At 38.0% G+C, this 25,440-nt stretch overlaps 1 protein-coding gene across 2 annotated transcripts in view; it reads right to left on the bottom strand.

Moving 5' to 3' along the window:
- Positions 1-656: 656 nt before the first annotated feature.
- PRRG1 (proline rich and Gla domain 1) overlaps positions 657-25,440 on the bottom strand; it is a 37,534-nt gene continuing 12,750 nt past the window's right edge. For both annotated transcript variants that reach the window (XM_067297593.1, XM_013941709.2), the window contains exons 2-4: positions 19,859-19,908; positions 14,287-14,447; positions 657-4,808 (exon numbers count right to left, since the gene is read on the bottom strand). In XM_067297593.1, coding sequence (XP_067153694.1) covers positions 4,287-4,808; positions 14,287-14,447; positions 19,859-19,868 — 693 coding nt within the window. In that variant the 5' untranslated portion in view covers positions 19,869-19,908 and the 3' untranslated portion in view covers positions 657-4,286. The remainder of the gene's footprint in view (positions 4,809-14,286; positions 14,448-19,858; positions 19,909-25,440) is intronic.

Raw genomic sequence — 25,440 nt, 5'->3', positions numbered from 1 at the left:
GAAATTCTGAAATATGTACCTTCTATCACACTTTTTAATAAGACTTCCTATGGATTCCAGGCATATGGTAATTTAGCGTAAAAAATACCAGGGACATTCTAGCCTATTTAGCAGCAGCCAAACAAGAAACGATGTCACAAATTTTCTCGTTCGTAACAGGTATCTTTAGTTTCCAACAAGTGTCTATATAATTACAAGATTTTTTGTTTGTTATTGTTTGCTTTGTTCACAGAGCTGAAGCAGAACTGGGCGGTGATCTTCTATAAAATGGCTGAAGTCAACTTTGAAATTACATCCTCTGACTTGTTTTGTAATTATTTTCTACAATGCATTGTTGCATTTTGTTGTAATAAAGAGTAATTTCTGCTTTCCCACTACCTACGACTGTTATTTAGCTGTGGTTACTGCAAATGCATTTATTTTTACATGGCAAATAACCCAATTCAAAAATCTGATTAAAGTGAGACCAAGTTTTGAGAGAATACCACGTTGACTTGAAAACAAAATTAAATTTATATTTTAATATATCAAAAGAGAACAATTCACTGCCACTGATAAGGTACATATATCAATGAAAATTAAAACAGCAGCTCTTAAATATACTAGAAGTTAGTTCTCACTGCAGTTGCATAGAATTCATATTTTGAAGCATTAAAGGCATTTAAAAAAAAACTTTATTTAGCATATCCAAAAACAAATGTTACAAAAAAATTTCTTCTATAAACATAGGCAAGAATGTTTAAATATGATAATTTAATGTAAACCAAAACCCTTTAAAATATGCAATACTGTAATCAGAGGTTATTTACATCCAGTGAAGTCAGAACAACCTCCACGGATATTAAACATCATCTAAGCAGTTAATTTCCATAATTTCTTAAACAATGACACCTCTATTTAACTCAGTTATTAGTAAGTAAATCGTCTTAGTCCTAACACAAGATGAAACTCAGTTATATTTGAAAATGGAAAAGGCAGTATCCTGACTACTCACTTCACCAGCAAAGCCAGTACTGCTTTCAGACTTGTAGAACATTCAGAGGTGAAAATAAGTTTATAATATTTACTGCATGACAATGCAATTACAGGCTAATAAAAATCAGGGAGTGCTCTGGAAAAAAAAATGCTGCATAAAAAACCCAGTGTAAAAGAAGTTTTATTTTCCAATCAGATCAGAAAAGCCAGCTACAAGATTAAAAAGTTATTTTCCCACTCTTAACAAAAAAATATTTTGTAATTTGACAGTATTTCAACAAGGAGAAAGCTACTCATGGAAATATATTTCGATAACTGCCCCACGCAAAAGTTTAATTATGAAAGTATATTCACCAAGACTTTAGTTTATTGACCAAAATTGCTTATGCACATGGATGGGGGAAAAAGCATGGCCCAATAAATGGTAGTCACAAATCATTTTAGATTTTTTTTTTTTAAAGGACAAGCATTTTTTTTGTATTGCAAGCAGAAATAACTACAGGATACAGCAACATATTCAGCTTAGAAACCAGAAACATAAGGCGGCTGAAATGGCTAACGGAATATAGAACATTAACATTTGTCACTGCTGGCTCATTTCCAAACCAGACTGCCCATGCTCAGGGGTTGAGAGCTGCTGAATGACCTAATATGAAACGGATGATCTCCATGCATTTCCTACAGGAAAGTCTCATACCCAAACAAAAAAAGTTACCGCTGGAACTGCCAGCTGTGCTGGCACGCATGGGAGATGCCAGTATGGCATGGAGATGGAACTATGAGCTCTATTTGAGGTGGTTCCTGCATGTTGAGATGAGGCACTTGGTTTTGGTAATGCCTGGCCAGAGGCAGTATATTAACTGTTGCTCAGTACAAAAGGAGATTTAACTTCTACCACTGGCAATTTAAGGACTTTCCACAAGAGCTAAAACCACTTCAAAAGAAAAGGTCAGACAGTCCAAAGACAAGACCCTGGCAATTCTTACTGCAATTGTCCAAAATATATTGTACTTATCTGCCCAATATTTATTACTACAAATACTACATGTAAATAAGTATTTTTTTTTTTTTTTGGACAACAGATGGGTCTGGAGTTCATCCGTTAGCTCTCACTTTGCTGTAGTTACTGAAGATCCCCAGTAGACAACTTAGGCAACCTGCTCTTCACCAAGAATGATAATGAAATCAATCACAGGATCCTTCTTTCATTTGTGAGTACACTGTATCAAATTTTTACAGAGGTGTGCATATACACTCACTCAAGTATACCCATATATTTGTTTGCAGCAGTTTTCTGTAAAATTCCTTAGGGAAGAGACAGGCCAACCCCCAGCAGACACAAGGGCACATATCAGAAATGAATGACATATCAGAAATGCATGATATTAAAGGCAACATCAAATGGATGACATTGGTCTTCTATTTGAGGTCTTTGGAACTGGATGCAGTTTGGTTTTCTGTCACTTTAAGAAAGCCAATTTAACACTGTAGTTCTTCAGGGCTAAATATACTTCAGTTAGCGTTAATTGATTAGTAGAACACAGACAATACTAAAGCTAATGCCATACGATCTGGGTGTGGGAAGAAAGAGAATCAAAATGAATGTTCACAAGCTAAACTGAGTAGTGAACTCTTGCGTCAAGTATGGAAAAAAGCACTGTCACACTATAGCTTGCACCAGCTTAACTATTACCAGTTTCTAAACCAGTTGGTTGAAATTTTATACCAGTATCTAGTTTAACTTGTGTCAAATCTAACAGAAATCCACACCTCTTCAGCCTCAAAGTCACTCCAAACTTATACTTGGGGGTATGCCTGTATGGCGTCCTTGAGATACAACCTGGTGGGCCCTCACACTTCTGCACTACATCAGGTGGACTCCACAGCTCACATCTGGAGAGAACAGAGCCTGGCTGGCCACACAAATTCTGAAGCCAGCCTCGATTACCATGCTAAGCAGCACTTCTTACTCTGCTTAGCATATGTGAAATCAGACCATGTGCACCTATAACCTAAAAGCTGCGAAAAAAGGCATCTTTATGCTGTGAATGGAGTATGCTTTAAGAATTCATGTCATTAATAAAAGTACATTATTCTTTGAAACAACGAAAAATGAATGTACTTTTATTTCCTTATAACAAAGTGTTAACTTTGGCAACAGAAGCACCTTGTTGAAATGGATAAGCAATAAAGTTGCTGAAAAAAGGTACCAAAGTCCTCTGCAATGGATTTCCACAGCCATCAATACAAGGTGCACACATGCTATGTGTAAGAATGCAAGAGGCAGGAGAACACCAGGATTTGGGGAAGGGATTTTTATTTCATAGTGTGTGTGTGGGGGAAAACACACACACTCCGAATGCTTTCCCTTTTTTTCTTTTAAAAAAGGAAAGCATTACCTTAGGATTCATGTTATGGACAACAGATGAAATCCTGGTCCCAGCGAAGACTATTGTAGCTTTGGTATCCACTTCCAAGTGATTAGGAATTTATCCACTATCTTTATTATTTTATTATTTACTGTTAGTTACAGGTGCATACTAACATATGCACACATCTCATCTCTAGGATTCATGAGTAAAAATAGATAGGCAAACAGAGGAAAAGCAGAACACACAAAAGAGTGTACTGTTAAATTCTCTAACTGCTCTCTTGAATTATTAGCTTCAAAACAGGTCCAGAATTTTGAGTTGTAATGGCAAAAATTTTAGACTACACCTCCTCTATTAGGACTGTGAAATTATTGCTATTAAACCAGCATACTCTGCTGATATCCTCATTTGTACTCAAAGGCATACTGCTCTCAGCCTTCAGACCTAGAATATGGTGCAGCAAGTTACAAAGATCCAAGTGAGAAAAAGAAACCAACCAGACAAGAGAGAATACTACAAAATTAGCCCCTTTAGTGTAAAAACTTTCTGAAACATTGCTTAAGAATTCCCTACTTCAGGCAATTCTGACAGTTTGCAGTAAGAAGGGAAGGGGATTACACAAATCTGTAGGGAATGCAGACAACATTCAGAATAAAATAAGTGACATCCCTCAAAGTGGAGGTACTTTTGAGAAGTATGACAGAGCACCACATTTGTACCTGCACTATGCTCTCGATAGAGATTCCTGATCTTTAAGACCTGTTGTGGGAAGGAAGAAAATATTAAAACAAAACAAAAACCCATACCATAAATGAACCCAAAACAAAAAGAAGTTCATTATACAAGTCCATTAAATTACAGAAATGCGTAATAAGCCAAGATAAAGTGCTACAAAATGATTAGTAGTTTTTTAAAAAAGTCAATAGCGTTCTTCTTGCTTTATTTAATACTGGTGATCACTGGAGATAGTTCAATTGCACTGGCTGAACTGGAATTCACAATGTCTTCATATTGTGGGGGTGGATCTAAGTGTTGCTCAGTTTCACTTCTCATACTGATTTCACCAGTGGCTTCCTCATATGAAGGAGGAGGATCACAGTTTGATAGCCTTGTGGATATTGAGTCTGACCGTCCATCTGTATAGCTCAGGCCTCCTGGAGAGAGCCCACTGACTTCATACATTTCCTCCTGTGGGGAATGAACAATGCTGAGAGGCTGCGGAAGTGGACCTCTGCCGTCAGCCACAGCACCATCACCCATTGCTTCGTGGGCTCCCCTACGCATGTACGCGGACTGTCTACGCATTTTCTTTTTAAACAGGCACCTCCATATGACAAAAATGACAATGAGGATAACAAAAAGGCCAATGATTAATGGAAATGCAAGGTAAAATGAATACCAGTTATGTCCTGTGTTACTTTCTCCCTGAAGTCCATTTTTGTAGACTTTCCAGAACTCCTTCTAGAAGAGCAAGACAGGATAAGTCAGAAACTATAAGACAATTACAAACACACTTTAATCAGGTTGTTTTAAATGAATGAGGAAAAAAAAATGTACTGATGATCAAAATGAGAACCAGTATGGATAAGCACACAAAATAAATTTCCAAGTTTCCTTTTGATATAGTTACTGATACAAAGAGGTTTTGTTTTTTGTTTTTTTTTAAAACAACTCCTCACTGCCTGCTAGATTTCAGTATCAGCGCTTAATATTTACAAATCTGCAGCAGAGACAGGAATAGGTAAAAAAATATAATCAGCATGCATCTCGGATAACTGTGGAACCAAGGTTTTTCTGTACCACTCAAGGTCAAAAGTTAGATTTCCTTCTTTATTTAATTATTATAATATACTAATAAAATTTGACAGGGAAATACTGTTTTAGAATGATTGAACATTTTGGGAAAGGATAACTGTGTTGTGCTGTCATCTCATATTTCAGATCCCCCCCCCATAAAGCAATAGCTGTCAGCTTACTTTGAGTTGTTTCAAATTCTCTGTAGTTAAAAATAGCTTCAGCTGTACGAGAATATCACACACGCACAGCTTAATATATTCTAGAAAATTGGTAACTCAGCTACAGATAAATGGAACAAAGTGAAAATAGAAACAAGGCAAAACAAAAAGATGAAAGGGGACATTAGTACTTGAAAACACTTTTGGCTATATTACTAATATGCACTGACAGGAGCACAAAGGATCATGTCACCATCCAACTCTCCCTGCAGTGAATGCTATGCAAAACTAGTACAAAGAAAAGCATATCCTGCCTCAAAAAGTAGTCATCCTCACCTGTAATACAAGCTCTCTCCTATCAAATGGATTTCCACTGTGTTTTATAGCAATGTATAATTCAAGAAAAAATAAAACAAAAACCGTGCCAGAAACTCCGAACTCAAACTAAAATGCAAAGATCTGCCTCTTCATATTCATGCCAGCATCTATTTTACATGACACCACATATCTCACATGCAAACATAAAATACTCACCAAGAAAACTGATATGGTCATTGCTTAGTTATCAGAAAGTGTTTTATTCAGGTTGCAGACTGACTGCTTTTTACACACAAGCAAATCAGACCCAAATTTTATTAGTTTAGGACTGCTGCCACATGAACACCATTAAATAGATATCACCAACACATTGATCTCTGAGGCAGCTTGAGTCCAGAAGCAGTTTGGCCCCTCTAGTGTGGGGACTGAGCTCGCCCTGCGCAAAACCAGAGCCAGGACAGCAGGTGCAAAACACATGCTCACAACATTTTAGGTTCAGAATTTACTAAGTTTAAGAGCAACACCACATGAACTTGCCAAGTCATTTTACATATGAACAAAACAGTCCCCTGAGAACCCACACAGCTAGGACAAGTGTCTAATAAGTTGCATTAAATCACCAGCTATCGTGAGCATCCTTTCTATTTATTAGATTAGTTCTTCATGTAGCCACACTCAGTGCAAGTATTTTAAGAAATAGTTTGTTTCTTTAATTTCTACAGCAAACTGGAATCAAACATGTTCTCTGAATTCCAAGGCTTAACATCACAAGCAAGTCTTCATTGTGCCTCTTTTTGATAAAGCAGAGGTCCAAATCATCTAGATTAAGCCAGGCAGCATGGACTCCAAAGTAAACAAGTCGTGGAAGACAGACTAATCTCCCTAAATGCTTCTCTCTAAACCTAAGAGATCATGTATACTAGGTCATGTGAGAGAAGCGTTTGCTCTATGATATGGGGAGGGGGTATCCTACATGACATGGGGCTGGCTCCAGCACTAAACAACTGTTGGCAGACACACTCTGCTTTTGAGCAGTTTCTTTTGAGCAGAGATACACTCCACAACTGCTTCTTAACATTTCTCTTTCATGTGAGATGCTGTTAATCACACCCAGGGTGGTATATCATATTTCAGGCTGCCTTCTGCCTAGGGCGCAGGCAACCATTGGGGAAGAGAGGTAAAAGCAGGGAGACAGACAAAGTCTAATGCAAGCTCCACGCTGAATACTGAAGACTTAACAGGTCTGAATAGACAAAATAAAAGCAACAAAAAAGTAATTATAAGTTTAAAAAAAAAAAGTACACACCACATTATTTTTTCTTGTAGTGTCACTCAAAAAGAAAATCAAGATTTGCTTAACCAGAGTCAGCTGTGATTAGATTATTAACAACTCTAGCACAAATGACAGAGTAGAATTTTGCAACAGATGGGAATAATTCTGAAGCTATGGGAAGAAGAGGGAAACATAGACCATACCTTTAAAAGGTTGAAAAAAAAGAAGAGTTGGAGAATTACAGAATTGTCTGTTTTGACTTCAATTCCCAGATACATACTTCAAATAATATACTATTTGTCATCCCCATGGCTTTTACAAATACCTCACTAAATATTCAAGGGTCCACGTCAAACCAGAGGAATGCTTTATCAAGTTATGCAAAGTTCGGTCACAGTTTCAGTACCATACAATATTTTCATTAATGATGGGAAGAAAAAGTTTGGTTATTATACATGGTGTTGACACCAAAACGGAGTGGAAAGCATCAGAATTCAAAACAAACTTGAAAAATCTGAGCTGTCAACTCCATTTATCTTTATTGAAATTTCTTAAGCAAGAATATTTAGCCATTCACACACAGGACAGAGAGCGATTGTATATAGCAGCTGAACGGAAACCAACAATGCCATTCCTCCAACACTATGGCAAATTCTGTACTGGAATTACAAGCAGTAATATTGTCCGTTAGACACATGAAAGAGTCAAAGACTCTCAGCACATTTCAAAAAAATCCTGAATTCTGCTTGGAAGCAGGTTTTTGGTTTGTTTTTACTATCTAATCAACCATGAAGAGAAACAGGATCAAAGTTATCCTTACACATCTACTGCCTCCACGGCCTTGATGAGCACCTTACCCTCAATGCTACACTTGAAGAGGAAAACCTGCCTTGATAGCTCATCTCAATTGACTGAAAAGCAAAGATAATTCCTGCGCAACTTTATAGTACCTGCAGATTTGATAAGATTCTTCCTTGCAGATTCACGGAAGCTGGCTTTTTTGTGTGTGGGGGGAGCAGTGTTTTATCATCGCCTATCCTCTGTCTTGCCCAGCACTACTACAGTCCAAAGGGAGCATGCACAAGCTTCTCCAGATGTTTCCTCTTCCCCCTTGCGTGGAAGATACTGAAATATGAGGACAGACAGCAATACGGTCTGGCCAGAGGAGGGATCTGGAATACACTTCGACACAGACTTCAAACATGAGAAGAAAGTTAGAGCATGTGCACATCCCTTTAGGCACCTCACAGGCCAAAAGGGCCTCTGTATCAAATGGTTGGGGCTACACATTCACACCATGGATGTGCATGTGAACAAACACTCTCAGAAGGATCTTGGGGCTGTTGTAAAGCATCCAGTAGGGAATATGTCTGTGAAAGATGAGGAATACTTAATTATCCATTTAGAATTAAGAGAAAAATGAAAAGAAGCTTTGTTACTGGCAAACAATTTTTCAAAGATAAAGGCTGAAACCAGAAAGTGCATTTAAATGATTATCTGCACTTCTCTGTCAGAAGACACTTTAAGACAAAGCTAGTACATGTGAATGCCAAATAGTCAAATAGTGTGGGTCCATACTGAAAAATGACTGTACAAATGGTTACAAGGGACTCCATCCACTGTTTGTCAGTGAATCCCAGATCAACTGTGCTGATTTTAAAAGAACATATTTAAGTGGAAAAAACTAACATTAAAAAAAAGAAAATTTTTTTAAAGATCACCAGACAACTAGGAAGATCTGTGACACCTCTTTCCTTTCCATCTGGTCTGAATACATCTAACTAGATCTTTAGCTGAAATAAGTATTAAATATATTCTTAACTTAAAAAAAAAAAAAAAAAAACAACCAACCAAAAAAAAAAAAAAAAGACAAAGGTTCATTTGGATTATTATTGCTATTATTTCTACTGGAAGCAAGCTTTCCACTTCACTGTTTTGCTACCTCAGCAGCACCAAAGGAGTAAAACAATACAATGGTTGTTTTTGAGGCCAAATTTACCAAGATTTACTGAAAGACTGCAAATATACTAAGCAAGGATGTATCATTTTAAAGGCTCCATAGAGGAGAAAAGTACTTTTGACGAAAATGAACAAAACGGTTTTCCCTTGTTAATGTATTTTTTTTGTTGGAGTAACCTTACATTGGAGAATAAACTGTGGATGGCATTTTAGTAAATGTTTCTCCATGTTACTGTCAGCTTAACTCTACCTGCTGGAGAAAACGTCTCTGCAGCTTCTTCAGAAAACTGAAATACCAGCATTTCTTCTCTTCACTCTGCCACATGGCAAAGCAGCAGCAAAGCTGTTTTTCTCAGAATGGCAGGCAGTTAGTTCAGAAAGGGGGGGGGGGGGCCTGTGTGTGTATGGAAAGTGTTCAAGTTAATGGTGTGACCAGACAGATGCATAAAGACCTTAAGTAAGAGTTTAAACTGCCTCAAGGATGAAAGTATAGCATCTATTTCCGTTTACAAGCAAGGCAAAGCAAATATCAAGACACTTTAGAGCCCCTCAAAATTATAGCACTTCAGTTCTAAGTCTACCTTACAAAGATAGAGGAAAAGCGTTTTGTACACGGGTAAAAGATATTAAGAAACAAACTTGTTTAGTCCAAAAAAAAAAAAGGCCCCCAAAACAAAAACAACAACAAAAAATTTGCTTTAAATTTTCCTCATCAAAAAAAGAAAAACAAGATGTACCAAATACAAGCTTTCCAGCTTGCATTTTTTCAAGCTAAATAGCAAAGAGAACCACAAAGACTGTTAGTTCCAGACAGAATTAGCAGGAACCACAAGAAACTAATACTTTCAAGTTCAAGTTACTCAAACTCAGCTTCCAAGCAGCTTCCCCTCTGCTCTGCCATCCCACAACTATGCTACATTGTAAAGTGAAGGCACACCAGGAGTTTAAGCCACCTGGCCAAGTCAAATAATGCCCATAGCTAAACAAAAACATGGAGAACTCTGATGAATTTGCACAGTGCAAAGACTCTTACAAACTGCTGTGAAAAAAAGGGGGGGGGGGGAGGAAAAGCCCCAAACCCAGCAAATAGTTGTAGAATTAATAGAGAAAGTTAAAAAGTAATTTAAAAGTTGGAAATCTTACACCAAATACCCCTTTCGTAGTTGCCAATCTCTTAATCCGATAACAAAAAGGACTTTCTTTCTGCTTCACAGAATTATTAACTCATGATTTATGAGGACACTTCAGTAATCATTTACCCTAAAGCACTGCCTAGCTGGGAATACAAGGCGTACATGCCCTTAAAAGGCTGAAAAACTAAGTAAAGTAGGCTACAGAACCAGATAACTGCAATGGAAGACCGAGAAAACATCTAACGTATATTCCCGCCAAGAACCACTTTTCTGCATGTTTCTTATTGCTTATGCAAGTGCAGTTTGAAACAACAACAACCCCCCCCAACCCCCCAACAATCTCTCAAGGGCATCACACATAGAAGGGCAATTACGGCCAATTTGCCAGTTAAAACTTTTTCAGTGCATTTCTAATACTTTACTATCATTATCTATTCAGAATACAGTCAGCGTTTAGCCAACTAGATCTGCACACCAAACCAAATACGTGATCCACATGAAAGTTAAGGAGAGTGACACCATGCTGAGCATGTGAACTGAGGCCTTTACTACGTTCTGGCAGCCTGAAGCAACTCCTGGTCAATGTTCTGACTTGTTTTAAAGGCAGACTAACAATATGCCAATTACAAAAGTGCTTGGTATTCAGTAGGTAGAGGATACACTCACTTGCCGTTATTGCTTTGTTTGCATCTGCAAGGCTGTTTTCATCTAGTCTGCCCTCAATTTCAGGTGGCAGGAAAAAAAAAAAAATCATCTCTTCTCTGCCAGATAAATATCCAGCATTCAGAATTAGACACATACTGATGCTAAAAGCCTTATTTAATCAAATCACTTCAGTGCTGGTGCTGACAAGTTTTGGGTTGCTTGCTAAGCTTTTTATTTTTTTTTATATCTCTATCTCTCTCTTTTTCTATATAGGGGGTGGAGGCGGGAGAAAGAGCTATACAGAGGACCTTGCAGTTTCTGCAGTATTCAAAGTAAGAATTTGTGGGAAATAGGGAACACTTGCAAATAGAGAGCTGTGACTGTTACAACTTCTTTTTAAATGGCAATGGAGCATAATTTTTTGAAAAATAAGAATTAATGGAAGTAAAACAAACATCAGTGCTGAAGTCGCATCAAGATATTTTGCACATTAACCTTAAAACAAATCCGAGTCTCACAACAACCTTTGACAACTGGCCAATGACCACACACAATGCTACCAATTCTGCAGACTACAGGTATTACATATAAATAGCTTTACAGGTCAGCCCTAAGGTCCATCTAGGCCACTCTTTTCTCTCTGACAATCAATAGGGGTTGCCAAAGGAGAGTACAAGCACAAGCAGATAGCGATACTCTCCCAATTTCCACATATTTCAAGAACTTCATTAGCTAAAGCTGGTCCCTTTCATTCAGTAATCCTGGACTGATTTATCTTCCATTCATTTATGCCATTCTTGTCTTAACCTTACAAGCTTCTAGCATCCAAGACATCTTGTGGCACGGCAGTCCACAGCTCTCCTACCTGTTGTCAGAAGAAGGGCTTCTGTTTGCTTTGAATATGCACCTTCTGTTTCCTTTGATGCCCTCTTTGCTCTCCTATCAGAAGGATGGCAGGTGACTGCCATCATGATCTCTGCTCAGTCTCTTCACGCTCCTCACAGACATCTGTCACATCTTCCCTGATTTAATTCTTTTCCAATCTAATTGTTATTATAGAAGTCTTTTCATATCTTTGATCAACTGTCACCCTTCTCTGGGCCTTATTTAGCTTCTGCATCGCTTTCTAAGAGCTAGGGAGACCAGAACCGTACACTGTACATTCAAGATGCAGGTGCAACGGCATAATTATGTTCTCCATTTCAGGCCCTATTCCTTTCCTAGGATTCTTAGCATTCAGTTTGCTTTTTTTCCTCTTTTGACTGCTGAGCATTAATTTCAAGTTTTCACAGATTCTCTAGAAACTCGGATCTTGTTCCTGAGTTCAGTTCAGAGTCAATCATACGTATAAAATGAGGAATGTTTCCTCTTCCCCGTTACTTCACATTTGTCAACACTGAATTTCTCATTCTATTTTATCCACCCGGTATCAGGAAGTACTGTAAATTCTTCCCTGTTGGCTCTACTCTTTACTTTCCTAACAGTTATTATCTTCATTAACTTTATAATTTTGAATAAGATTTCTGAACGTACCAAACAGCACAAAATCCCCAAGCCCACACAACATTAAAGGCACTCAGTATTTCAGTGACAACTATGTATGTATCCCCAACATATACAATGCAGCCAGGACACAGAAGTTAAGTCTTACTAAATGACTGTAGGGATGGATACAGCTGGGGGACAATGGACTACATAAAGCACAAGTAAAGGAGGCTGGTCAGGCATGACTGCAGGTGCCTAAGGATGGTACATTAGCAAGCCATCAAAAGCAGAACAAAGAAGCTAGGGAACAAGGAGACAGTAAAAGAAATGGATGATGGGCCATGGACTTTACTGAGAATTTCCTCTGCACTGTGACAGGGAAAGGCTGTGGCAAGATGGGAAAAATAACTGTTTCTACTTTATTGTTTCTCAAGTACCTCCTGCCACGGAAACACCATCTACCAAAAAACAGAATGCTCCCAAAGATTTAAGAGAGAAAAACAAGCTGAATTGAGAGGCAACATGTTTAGGTTATGCCTGCACTAGTAGCTTGAACTTCTCATACTACTTAAGCAAAAGCAATATTGTGTTAAAATTTTATGCAAGTTGTGTCATGGTATGTGCTAGCTTTCATTACATGATGAGCTGTCACTAGGAATCACCACACCAAGCAGAGGTTGGGCGGTAAAAGCATGTGTGTGCATGCACTTTAAATGTCAGAACGAAGAAGCTTTGAAGAGACACCACATGATCTACTGCTTCATTTTAATAAATAAGAAAGTTCTTCATTCCAGCCTTCCATCCCCCTAGGTATGACCTCCAATGAAAAGATGCCAAGTATTTCAAATGTTGAATATGCCTTTACCATGGACAGCAATTTCTGATGTAGCCACTGAAGAGTGAAATAACATAATCCTTGCAAATTACGAAAGAAGTCTATAATGTTCCGTGTGCCATCCTGCCCATTAATCCATAGACCTGCATGTACAATTTCCCTGTGCAGAAACACACAACAGATGGATGCTTTTTTTGAAAAGAAGTTTTCTGAGTGACACTTCTTGGCAGCTGTTATTTATTTTAGATTTATCCCAAAATTCAGCCCCAGTTTCATCCAGGTCTCTCTCACATTAAAAAAATATATTTTTGAGTGTATTGCATTAAATATGTCAGATGCCACAACTAAAAACCTGTGTGCTGTTTTTATTTGTTGGGAGGCAACTTAAAATATATTGGGTATGATCTGCAGATATTGCTGCAGGGCCACTGGTCCACAAGCTTCTTAGAACACTGGTTTTGCTAATTCAAAGTGCCAAGTATCCTCCTGGCATATTGCAAACTTCTGCATGCAGCCTTATGCAACAATTCTGTGTGGCCAGTATCTGCTTTAGCAGAAAAGTCCACTGAAATCAACAAATTACTGCTCTTGCGTAACATATGGCAACATTGAAATTCTTATGCTTGCACTGTTTAAGAGCAGTGCTGCTTGTCAAGACTGTCTGGGAGCCTGCAGATGTTAACTTCAAGAAAGTCACTTCTCTTCCTGCAAATTTTTAGACTATTAATAGTCCGAGCACCAAACACTTAGGCTAGCTACACCAGCACATAGGATTCAAAGGCATATTTTAAAAGGAATGCTTTGAGTTCCTCACTCATTTCATGTGAATATATTCAATAAACAAGCTGTTCCATGAGCAATGGAATAAATGAAGATTTGTTAAAATAAAAGCCGCAATCCCATGATTTCTTCCATGCAAGACAGCAGCAGCTGTGATATCTAGGTCAGACCTAAGTGTGTGATGATAGGAGAACCAGTACACATGTCATTTGGCTAAGTGTTACTGCAAAACAGAATGGATAACGACAGTTTTGTCCACTTGAGGAAAAGTGGGTGTATTACTTTAGGTTCCTTTTCTTCCCAGCTGCCAATTTTCACAGAATTTGTAAGAGCTTAATTATCTCTGAGACTCTGCTCCCTTTCAAATTTGGTTTAACTGGACAAAAGATTCAAAAGTTATTACTCTGCAGTCTATCCCTCTCCACTGTGCAAACCTCATTTGCTTAAAGAATCAGGCCAAAAAGAAAAACAAATGTAGCGTAATGTTGGAAAGCACATGACCATTTAGCATACCTAACAGTTTAGTGTTAATGCATGCATATACACCAAAACATACCGTCTTTTCCTCATTTTCAAAAGCTTCTCTTGCTTCTTCATAGGTACAGATTTCTTCTCGGCATTCATGCTCTATATCACCTTGCTTTAATTCTTCCAAAAATCTGTTGGCTCTTGGGTATCTTTTTAACACAGAATTGGCCTTGGCCTCTGTTAGAAACACTGAATAAGATGAAAGATAACAAAAGTCACTTCTAATATATCCAAAACTTTTAAAGTATCCAAAACTTCATGGTAAAATTGCTCAAAGAAAATGTGCTTCTGGGGGAAAAAGGAAAAAAAAAAAGGGAGGACCTTGAAAAAGTTAACATGATAAAAGATCTCTCCAATTTTTTCCCACTAATTATAGAAAATCTAGGCAGGAATATTTATTACCATAATGTTGTAAATACGACAGACCTCAATTCAGCATCCCATTTCTGTATTAGAAAGCACTCAGGATCACTTTAAAATTTTTACTTCAGGATTTAAAACCTGTGCCCAAGAAGAGTACTCAGAGAGACAAGCACATGCTCAAGTGATGTCTTAAACTAAGGTGACAGACAATAAACAATACTTGCTTGTGAACACTTCAGAAAAATACTGGCAATTGCCTCAGTGCATCACAGCCTGAATGCTCAGAAGTTTTTGAAGATATAAGTATTTCTGAATATTATCCAGCCACAGTCATATGGTAAAAGAGTTGCATTTATTGAAGTTTAAGTCTAACTCATATATATTTGCTTAAGCAATTTTGAAGCTGGTTTTCTACTTTCACTTCAGAAGTGTCAACCCTGAAACAGCGATGTGAAATCAGGGAGCGGAGAAAGAAAGAAAAAGGAAGGAATACCTTATTCCATTTTCCTGAATCATCTGCATAAAACCTATCTTAATATAGCATTGTTTTACAATTGTAAGGACTTATTCCTCAGGAACCTAGAGTGTTATTCAGTGAATCAAAGAAAAAAAGGGGAGGGAGACTCCCCGAAGTTCTGACATAGGTATTCTTCATTTGCTTTCCTTAGTAACATTTCTGGGGTGTTGTTTTCTGTTCAAAGAAAGCTGGGAGTAATCTCATCTTCTGACCTTCCATCTTCCCTCAACTTCCCTGACCAATGATTTTTACAGTAACATAAAACTGGAACACTCCAAAGTCTGGAGGACAGAATAACTCCCAAATTATGTCTGCAGTGTATGATGCAGAAATTCTTCAGCTATTTCAGGCGAGGAAGCAAGAAAATCACATCTATGAGACACTGTTCATGGACTGTGACTGCTTACAGCTGGGGCTAATTAGTTCAATGCACTGCCATACTTGCATAGTTGTACTGTTTTCCTGATCTATGCTACCATCTCTGCATTGGTTCATTTAGAGCTAGCTTGGGAACCTCCAACACACCATGAAGACAGACTCTCACTGTCTGCAGAACAACAGAGACTGACTTGTTATACTGATTTGAAATGATTTATCTATGATTTTATGTGAATTAAAGTTTGCTGTGTTTTTTCTTAAATAATTGTATTTTAAATATTAAAAAAAAGAAAGGCAGCAAGTCTATAAAGATGAGCTCTATATTCTTTTGCTTTCTTACAGGTTAGGCATGGTGACATTTTTCAGCAAGGAGGCTACTATCATAATGAGGCTGATCTACTGACCTATTTTACATTAATTTCAGTTTGCTCAGTATCTGTTGTGTACTCACTTTATAAGTCATTAAACTTTGTCATCTTCCTTTTGCAAAAGATTAAATATTTGAAGATTAAACTCAGTGATACCAGTCATTCTTATGCTTTCAGTTGAATACATGATTCAGGCACAAAGCTGTGTGAGAGCCAGGTATTTACAAAATAACCTGCTACATGCAAAACTAACCACTTTTACACATATAATTACCAGGTACATATATGCACCACACAGATTACACTATTAGTCATGCTGACAGTGCATACAACTCTACAATCGCACTTGCTGCAATTTTGGTTTTCTATAGCACTGCAACTCAGCACATGGGCACTTTCCACTGTGCAAGTCCACTGAATAAATGAAGTATGAAGCGATGTTCAAAAATCTCTTCCAAAGAAGACAGACAGCTTCTTTCAATTTCCCACACAATTCCCCTGACTCGCCCTCTAAGCAAAGGCCTGAAAAACGGCTTTCTTTCAACATGCCTGAGCGATCACCTAAATGCAATGTGATTAAGGATTTGTCCACATCAGGAGACTTGCACTCAACCATGTACAGGGATGAACTTCCAGTGCTCTACCTACTGACCAACTCCTCCTGTGGGCACTCCTGAAGTGGAACAAGCTACAGCCTAGACACTCTTAGGAGTATCCATATGTGGAGTCACTGAAGAGCAGATAATGCACTATAAATCAACAGTTTCCCTTCCTTCAGCAGATGAGACCTAGGGAATGTCATTTCACAGGTGGAACAAGTCCCTGAAAAAAGCAATGAGAGCAACTATTATAATTTTGGATTGTGTGCAGAGGGAAAAAGGACTGAAGAGGAAAACACAAGCAGCCAAAAATACAACGATGTAAAACTACCAGCTCTCAGAAGCAATATGCAAATCTCTGTTTCTACATGCTGTTGTCAATTTACCAAAAAAGCAAATTGAGAATGAAGGTTTAAAAGCTGCAATGTCATACAATATTGTGTTCATTATACATTAGGATGAGTTTCTAGGTAATACTTTAGTATTCCAAGAAGAACTAAGTGTACATCTCTGCTTCAAAACATGCTGAAGAACAGCAAAACATTAAAATAATTCAATATTCACGAATGGCCAATATATGACTATCTTAAAAAAAAAAGAAAAAAAAAGAACACTTTATTTTGCAGTCCATATTCAGAAAGGGTCTCTAGTCTCTCAAGCTACAGTATGGAAACCCACACATCAGAGACAAAAAGGCCCAATGAAGAGAATAAAGTGCACAGTATATTAATTCTGAAGGAATCTGATAAATCTTGTGATTAGTCCAGATCAGGAATTGCTTTTGACCCTGCAAGACTACAAAAATGAAGCAAAACTGCTTATATGTTTGTTTTGATTTGGTATTTTTAATGCTTCACAGACTCCTGATGGCTTTAAATCCTTATTCAGAAATCAACACAAATGTAGCAGGGAAACAAAAAACACACCACACACTTATCGAAGCAATCTTGATGGGGGTACTGATCGAAAGATATTGATTTAATGAGAATCAGTCATTGCCTGATGAATCACCTAAAAAGAGATAATGGAACCATAATGTAGAAACCACTAACTTCTTAGTATTCCATGACCACCACAACGTAGACATTCAGTTGTAATTGCACAGAAGCATGTAAAAAAACTCTGTGTTGGATGCCCATCTAGCCAGGCTACAGTGTGGCTGAATTCACTATAGCTAGTACTATGGAGCTCAAGATGATCAGGGAAAAATTACACATGGCAAAAATAAAGTATGGAGCAAGATTAAACCTAATTACTAACTTTGTTAAGGAGTTAACTAACAAATCCAGGATAAGGAAAAATCAAAGTTACGGTTTTGGTGTTATGTAAGATAGCCACAAAACAAAAAATTTTAAATCCTTTCATCTCCCCCCTCCCCCTTATTTTTTTGATAGAATATCTATGTAGATGTACAACTACCAAATCTGATGCACTGGAACACATATTTATTTCTTCAAACATGTTTGCCCTCGGTGCTCTCTGTGTGCAAGTAATACTTGGCTTTTAGAGAGTTTTTATGCATCAGAAAGCTACAGAAACACCATTTCAAAGTCTTAGTTATGAGTTACTATTATTAAAGGGCATTATATAGTCAGCTCAATTTATTATACATTCCCAGGGAAACTTGTGTGCAATCATAATAGCAAATAGAAATTCAATCTGAAACAAACAAAAAAGTCGCTAAAAGATGTACTTGTAAATTATGAAAATATGGAGCGTACATTTTGCTTTATACCCCACCTATCTCAAAACCTCCTACAAAGTTTAAAAAAAGCATAACATCATGTGTGGTACCGAGCCTGTCTTCCTCCAGGAGTTGCATGGTTGAATGCATGTCTGCCTAATTTCATCCTATACTTATAATAGTTACTTTTATAGCCTCTAGAGTCTGCAAGATCTCCCATCAAAAACTTGGCCCAAGCAGTAATGCTCACAACATTTATGCAAGCGCTACAGGTAACAAGGCAGCATCCTCACAAGAAGTGAGGCAGACATCTGACACTGAATTATACTGGAAACAGGTCTAAATTATTTTCCAGATTATCCAATCACACTTTTTACTAAAAGCAGTTTCTTAAACTCCTGTCACTACAGTGTGTTTGGTGCACTATGAAAGTCACCATCTCAAATCACAGACAGAACCTACAACAAAATTTTCTATTAAAAGGAAATTACAGTTCTTGATGAGCTCTGGAGATCTGTTCTCATCCCTTATGAGATGAGGCTCAGACCTACCACTGCCTGCTAAGTCTCTAAGCATTCTTTAATGCTTAAGAGGAGGAAGACCAGAGAAAGGAAGAAGTGGGACTTTGGATCAAGGAAGTCCAAGAAAATATATCTAAAAAAACCCCCAAAAAACAAAAAAACAACCCCCCCCCAAAAAACCAGCATTCCATACTCCATAACAAAGAATACTAACAGAGCACACTTCTTTTTTCAATATTCCCACTCCTCCAGCCCCCAAATGCAAGCAATACCATCAAATAGCTTGAGTACATGCAGAAGGATTTAGCTTGCCATAGCCCTTTCTCTTTCCACACACTTATTCTTCCCGTAACATCTTCAAAAGATTTAGGCAAGGACGTAAGTGTAACATGAAAGTGGAAAAATATATCTGAGCCCTGCCAACTGATGCTGTCACAGCCAAAGAAAAGAGGCTTCAATCTTTAGTGATAGAAGAAGCAGGAAGCAGCAGTGTAGAAAAGTCTCTCGGTACACAATAATGTTGGAGAAGCAAAGCCCAGGGCATTTTGGGCACCAAAGTTTTCTGTAAATGCTCTGATGAGAACATTACCCAGCTTCCCCTTCCCTGCCTCCTTATCAAGTACACTAAAAACAACACCAAATACTAGAAATAAACATTTCATTTTAAATTAGAAGCTGCAGCTACTGGTAAATTTGAATTTTTCTGCAGAGTACCTTGATTAAACTATTTAGCTTGCATAGGGGAGAAAAGAGAAGAGTCTTCTGAGCATTAACATTCAAAGTTTCAAAAGTGATTCGTGCTCTGAGATCCTGGAGTTACCTGGGTAGGTTTAGGAACAGTTAAATTAAAATATGGAAGGCTGGAAAGTCACCCGTACACTCTTCGTTCTGGAGCCAGCTTTCACAGGTCCATGAATAAGTTTATGGAGTTTATTATTATAGCCTGTGTATAGTACCTATGTCAGAACAACAGTACAATTTTAATTCCAATTCAGTTTCATGTGAGCAAAAATCTACCCCATATGTAACACCAAAAGCATTTCACTAGCAGAGGATATTTTTCACATGAACTGATAGGGATTTTGAGGGGAGGACATCCTGCAGGTGTGTTAATACTGACTTTGATGGAGAATAAAGTATGTGCATTCATCACTAAGTTAACAAACTTACCACTGTCCATGATGATTACTGTCAAGGCGTGGAACTTGCAAATATCAAGCCTGTTAACAAAAGAGAAAAAGTCCTGTTGAGTTTGTGAATTATGATTAATAGAGAAAAGTTTCTCTTGAATCCCAATAATATTATATAAATGCTGGAAGACTCTGTGGTCAAGATTAATCCCTCTTTTGAAATGTACCACTTTGCATACAAACCAATTTCAGTAGTATAGAAAGAATATCTAGCAGAGAATAACTCTTGTGAAATGGTGAAAGCTTTATGCTTTTTTTTTAAAGCTTTCCTTATTTAGATCATGCAAAAACATTGATATGAAATAGAATGTGCATATCATTTTCAACTGATCTGCAACCTCTGCTTTACCTAATCTAACATGAAAGGTATTACACTCTCCACTATAATTACTTATACTTTAACCAAGGCATATAATTCACTCTGCAGAGCACACCAAGTTAGCACATTACCTTTAGCTATGGATCAGATTTTCAAAATCAGAATAAACACATGCAAATCCATTCAGAGTCTGTTAGTGATTAAAACAGGATGGCTGCATAAAGTTCAAGGGCAGAACAAGACCTGTGATTTGGCAAAGGAACTTGCAATACATGTGAGCATCCCAGCCTACAAGAGCCTACATGTATTTTATACCTCATCTTGGAAGGAGAACAGAGAAGAGATGCTCTCAGTCAAGAAAGGACCAGGAACGAAGCTCATTGCACCAACCAGGCAGAAAGCCAACAAGAACCACACCTGAAGGCAGCAATAGTTGTGGGGAGGGAAATGCTATCAAGGGCTAGAGGCAAGGGCAGAGAATAGATTGTTGAGGGACTGTTTTAGGTTTCTTGAAGTCTTCATTAGTACGAGGAAAGTTAACAAAATAAAAGCTTTCAAAGGAGCAGAAAGGTGCAGCTGTCTCACTAAGTGGGTAGATCACCACATGAGGTTAAAGTTTTTTTTATTAATAAATTACCAGCTCCCAAAGGTTAGCATTAGTTCCACTTCAGAGACCTGGCTATACATCAACATACTGTACCATACTAATGTCCTCATTCTCTTTTTGAAAATACACACTGAATTTTATCTTTGATGCAGACATCATTCTAAAGTTTAGCTCAATATACAAGAATAAAGCCCACAAAATCCTACATTAATTTTAACAGAAGACATGCAGTTATTCTGGTATAAATGTAGTTAGGGTACAGCTGTATTCAGCTATTCAGGAGGGGAAGCATGCTGTAAGATATCTTTATTTGAGGATAACTACATTAACAATAGATCTCATACTAGTTTTTTTTTTTTTTAAAAAGGAAAGAATTAGGCTTGCTAATCAAAATGCATATATTAACATAAAAATCTATATGAAGCCCAGACCTAAGTTTCCTTATTTACAAATGACTGAGGAATTTATACTGTACTGTAGGCCTAGTGTATTTTTTCACTAATTTAAAATGAGGAGGGTTGGTTGGTTTGTTTTTAAACAACATGGAAACCTCGCAGAAGGAAATACAATCTAGGTAACGTATATATTTGTCACTGATGTGGCTTACTCAAGGATGGCCCCATGGGCCTGGCATATAAGTTTTTGTTTACATCTTATCAAAACCAGTCTGAAAAGTTATTTATTATTATTCCAAAATAAAAGAAAAAAATGAAAACTATAATATATGTATCTGAAATAAAGAAGCCTTTAAAACCCATTCCATAAATTCATATATACATTACTTGTTTAGGTATTTTTTCCTTGAAGCCTGGATTTCACTTCTAAATAACATGCTCATTCTATTGTGCAATGCAAAAAGACAGCATTTTATTTGCTTTCATGGTACAGTACTGGGCTGAGCAGGAATAGAAATCAAACACAATCAGCTGAAATGTGATTTATCCTTTTTCTTTTTCATACTCCAGTCCTATTGGTTCTACCTCATCTTGTGCAAGATGTTAGCTCCAAAACCCACTCCTCTTTAACCTGCAATCTTCAGTAGCAAGCAGATGCACAGCTCTTCCTCCTTGCCCGACCCTGGCAGAAACACTGTGTCAAGGGAGGTACCTGAACCTTCATTCTATTAGCTAGCAGTTTTCAAGGGGAGGGCTTCAGAAGAACTTCTGTCCCTCCTTTAACAAACATATATACTGCAAGAAGACTAAAATAAGCATGCTCTGCCTTGTGAGACTGGTCTTTTCTGAAGGAAAACACAAGAAATTGTTTACTTCTTCCTTTCCCCCCCAATACCCTCCTTGTACTTGGTGTATTGTTTTCTACAGCTATTTCAGCTTATTCATGCAAGATGAGCACAAACTTTCTGTAAGGAAGTGGTAAGTGTGCACAAAAGCTAACTGGACAACAAAGAGGGCAAGTTAGACTTCCAGCATGCTCCTTCCAACACTAACTTGTCATGCAAGAACAGACTGCAGTACCTGCAAGGAATGCCACTGAAGTGAATGGAGACATGCATTCATATTCATTACATAAAGACATCCCTGTCTATTAATAAAATTGTAGCATTAGGACTAAAAAACATGTTAGGTGGGGGAGCAGGCAAGTTCATCAAATCTGCATAAAGATAAATAAGTGCTAATAAACAGTGAAGATTAAAGCACTCTTAGTGCACACCACAGTGTTCAGCATATTATTATTAATTATTGTAAGGTAACAGAAGCAGAGGGCTTAAAAAATTATTCAGATACAATATATAAGCTCTTTTATTAGCCTGAGTTTTTCTTAGCAGACTATCCTATGCCAAGACAAAAACACCTTTTCCCCTTGCTTCTTGAATAAAACTATTAGAATGGCATTCTGGGTAGTCCAATTTTTAATGCCCCAAATATTTGCACTTCTGAAGGAACTGACAAACTTTTGATAATTAACAGATCAAAAAAAATTTAGTCACTGGTGTAACTATTCTCTTCATGTGTTATGAGTTTCTTATGCCATTTATTACCCTCTAGTTTCAGGCAGCTGCCTTTGCAACAGTCCCTCAGGGAAGATCCACAGCAGTGAAGAGTGTGACCCATGAGAGCTCCCCCACTCTCAGTTGAGTCACAGTATGTGTTGCATGACATGCATCTTGCCAAATGTCCCCTCTCTAAGGGAAACTTTTTTCTGCATTGAACTTCAGCTAGCCGTTAACACTTCATGCTTTAACAAATAACTTTGGTGTGGATTTCAATGCAACATTTGAAAACATGCACATCCCCGCCTATGCTCATGGTGTCACAACTAGAGAGCTCTGCCTATGGGGAGCTTAGGAGGAAACAAGCGGAGCAATGTCACCCAACCCTGCTAACGGCAGTGCTCCACTGAGACCACAGTGGAGCACTCTAGGCACGCTTCCTTCACAGCCGGCACTAGGAGCTTGGTATGTGGGAAATGAAGACCAGAATATTCACACAGACAGAAGACTGAAAAATTGGGGGAACATGTAGAGAAGAGGGGAAAAAAAAGAAAACAAAAAAAGCTTTTATTTTCTTCAGTGGAAACTGATGCAAATACATTATAAACTAGTTAGTAGCAAAACACATATTTAATTTCTCCTCCCGCTTCCTTCGTTAACAAAAGGCACCAGTGCGCCCTTCCCCAGCAAATATCAAACACAGTGACTTTCCAGTGACTGTGGTGCAGAAGCTTTCATTCAACGATCCACATGAGCTCTTACAGCAATTTCAGGTATTTAGACAGCCCAGGAACTAACTAGGTCAGTTTCCTACAGATTTGTGTCTTACCTTTTTACACTCCCTGCCTTCCCTCCATCCTCTGTATTGTCCCCAAATGTCTTCATTTCTAAGCCTCCTGTTCTCCTTAAGATCCCACAAAGTATGGCTAGTTCCCTAGCATGTCGTAGCATGGCCACGACACCTGAATACTAGCTAGGCAAGAGGCTGGTTCAGGACATGCAGGCAATGATTGCCCTGCCACCAGATGGACAAAACAAAAAACTTAAAGCTCACAGTACAGGCTTTCCCTTTGCAGAGGAACTACTTGGGTCTTTGGCCTCTATCCAACTGTCCCTTCCCCCAAAATGTGCAGGAGCTTAATTATATCTAAACCCTCTGCTCTCTATCAGTCTTGGTTCAAGCTGACCATTGCTCAAAGGTCACTTGGAGGAAAGGACTGAAGAGAGTTAATTACATAAACCTTTCTTCCTTCAGTTTATTAGCTGGTTTATGAAGAGGGCTGACAACATTACAGGAACATCTTGACCTTTTACTAACCCATTTATTCCTTTACTCAACTATTTATTTCAAGTTTCCAGCTTTCTAGCCTTCAAGAACCATACTGAAGGCTAGGATAATCCTGTGGTGTCAAAGCAATGTTTTTCATATGTATATGCAAATGCAACAACAAAAGCCACATAAGTAGCATTTTACTAATAACACCAATTCTTTCTGTTTCAGGAAACTCTCTCTCAGCTATTCTTTACATAGTATCCCCCAAAAGTACGTCATATATCATCTTAGATTTGCTTGTAAAAGAAGCAACAAACAATACAGTGGAAAGCACAGGCCATTCTAAAGCCAAGCTGAGTGTCAAATTCCCTATTCAACAGCAAGCTGAACATACCTGACCAAGAGCTATTCAACAGGCGATGTCTTCTGAACTTCTACTTAACTGTCAATATAAAGGGAAAACAACAAGAAAAACCCACGCTCAGAATCAGCCATCCACCTCTAGTAGGAAATATGCCTCAATGAACTTTAAAGCGCCTACAAGACAGCAAAGGAGCTGTGCCAAGGCCCCTGCTGCTCACCACCAGTACAGTGCTCACCCCCAAAGGGCTGTGGCGTCCTACTGAGGAGAAACAATTCGCATGAAGCAAAGTTACCCAGCTGCACATTTCTTTCCACAACTGAACATTTTTCCCCCTCAATACTGAAAGAGCCCACACCTTGTACACACTCTCTATAAACAGAATATTTTTATACACGTGCTTCCCAAACTATGCTCTAGTTCTGCTGTGCATCCCTTACATTGGATAGCAAGCAAGTTTCAGCATTAGAAGTATACTCCTGTTGGCTCAAGATAATATTTATGCAAGATTTTGTTGTATTTGTTAGAATAACTGTATTCCATCTGTTAGCAGATATGGTGAGGAAAATGCAGCCAGAAGAAGTATAACTTTAATGGAAACTTCTCTACAGCAGGTACCATTAAAGGACAGAGGGCCCAGTAGAGGGTATATATGTCCAAATGCCTTCATTATTCTTGCTCACTGACTATCATGTATTCTAAAGACACACAACCTTAAGAACAAAGCATATCCTTGAGGGAAGGGATTATAAAGAGAATGAAAAATAAGGATAATGTAAAGAGAAGCAGCAATATTGACTATCACTTGATTTCTCTCTTGCTGCATTTAACAGAGACTTTGAACACTGTAATGCCAGCATGCTCCTTTCACAACAGAGGAGGAATGTGCATTCCAGTACCCAGGCAGGGAAGGGGAAATGGCTTGTGCCATTCTGCAGTACAACCAACAGAGGATACAGCTCTTAATTTCAATTTTGTGATGTATCCAATTAATGAGGCTCCTGGGATACAGTTTACAACCATATGCCATATAGAGCTGCTAAAAACAGTG

This window comes from Apteryx mantelli, chromosome 1 (assembly GCF_036417845.1).
Source record: "Apteryx mantelli isolate bAptMan1 chromosome 1, bAptMan1.hap1, whole genome shotgun sequence".
Taxonomy (NCBI): domain Eukaryota; kingdom Metazoa; phylum Chordata; class Aves; order Apterygiformes; family Apterygidae; genus Apteryx; species Apteryx mantelli.
The sequence above is the reverse complement of the archived record's forward strand: the minus strand, read 5'-3'. Positions and strand labels throughout refer to the sequence as shown.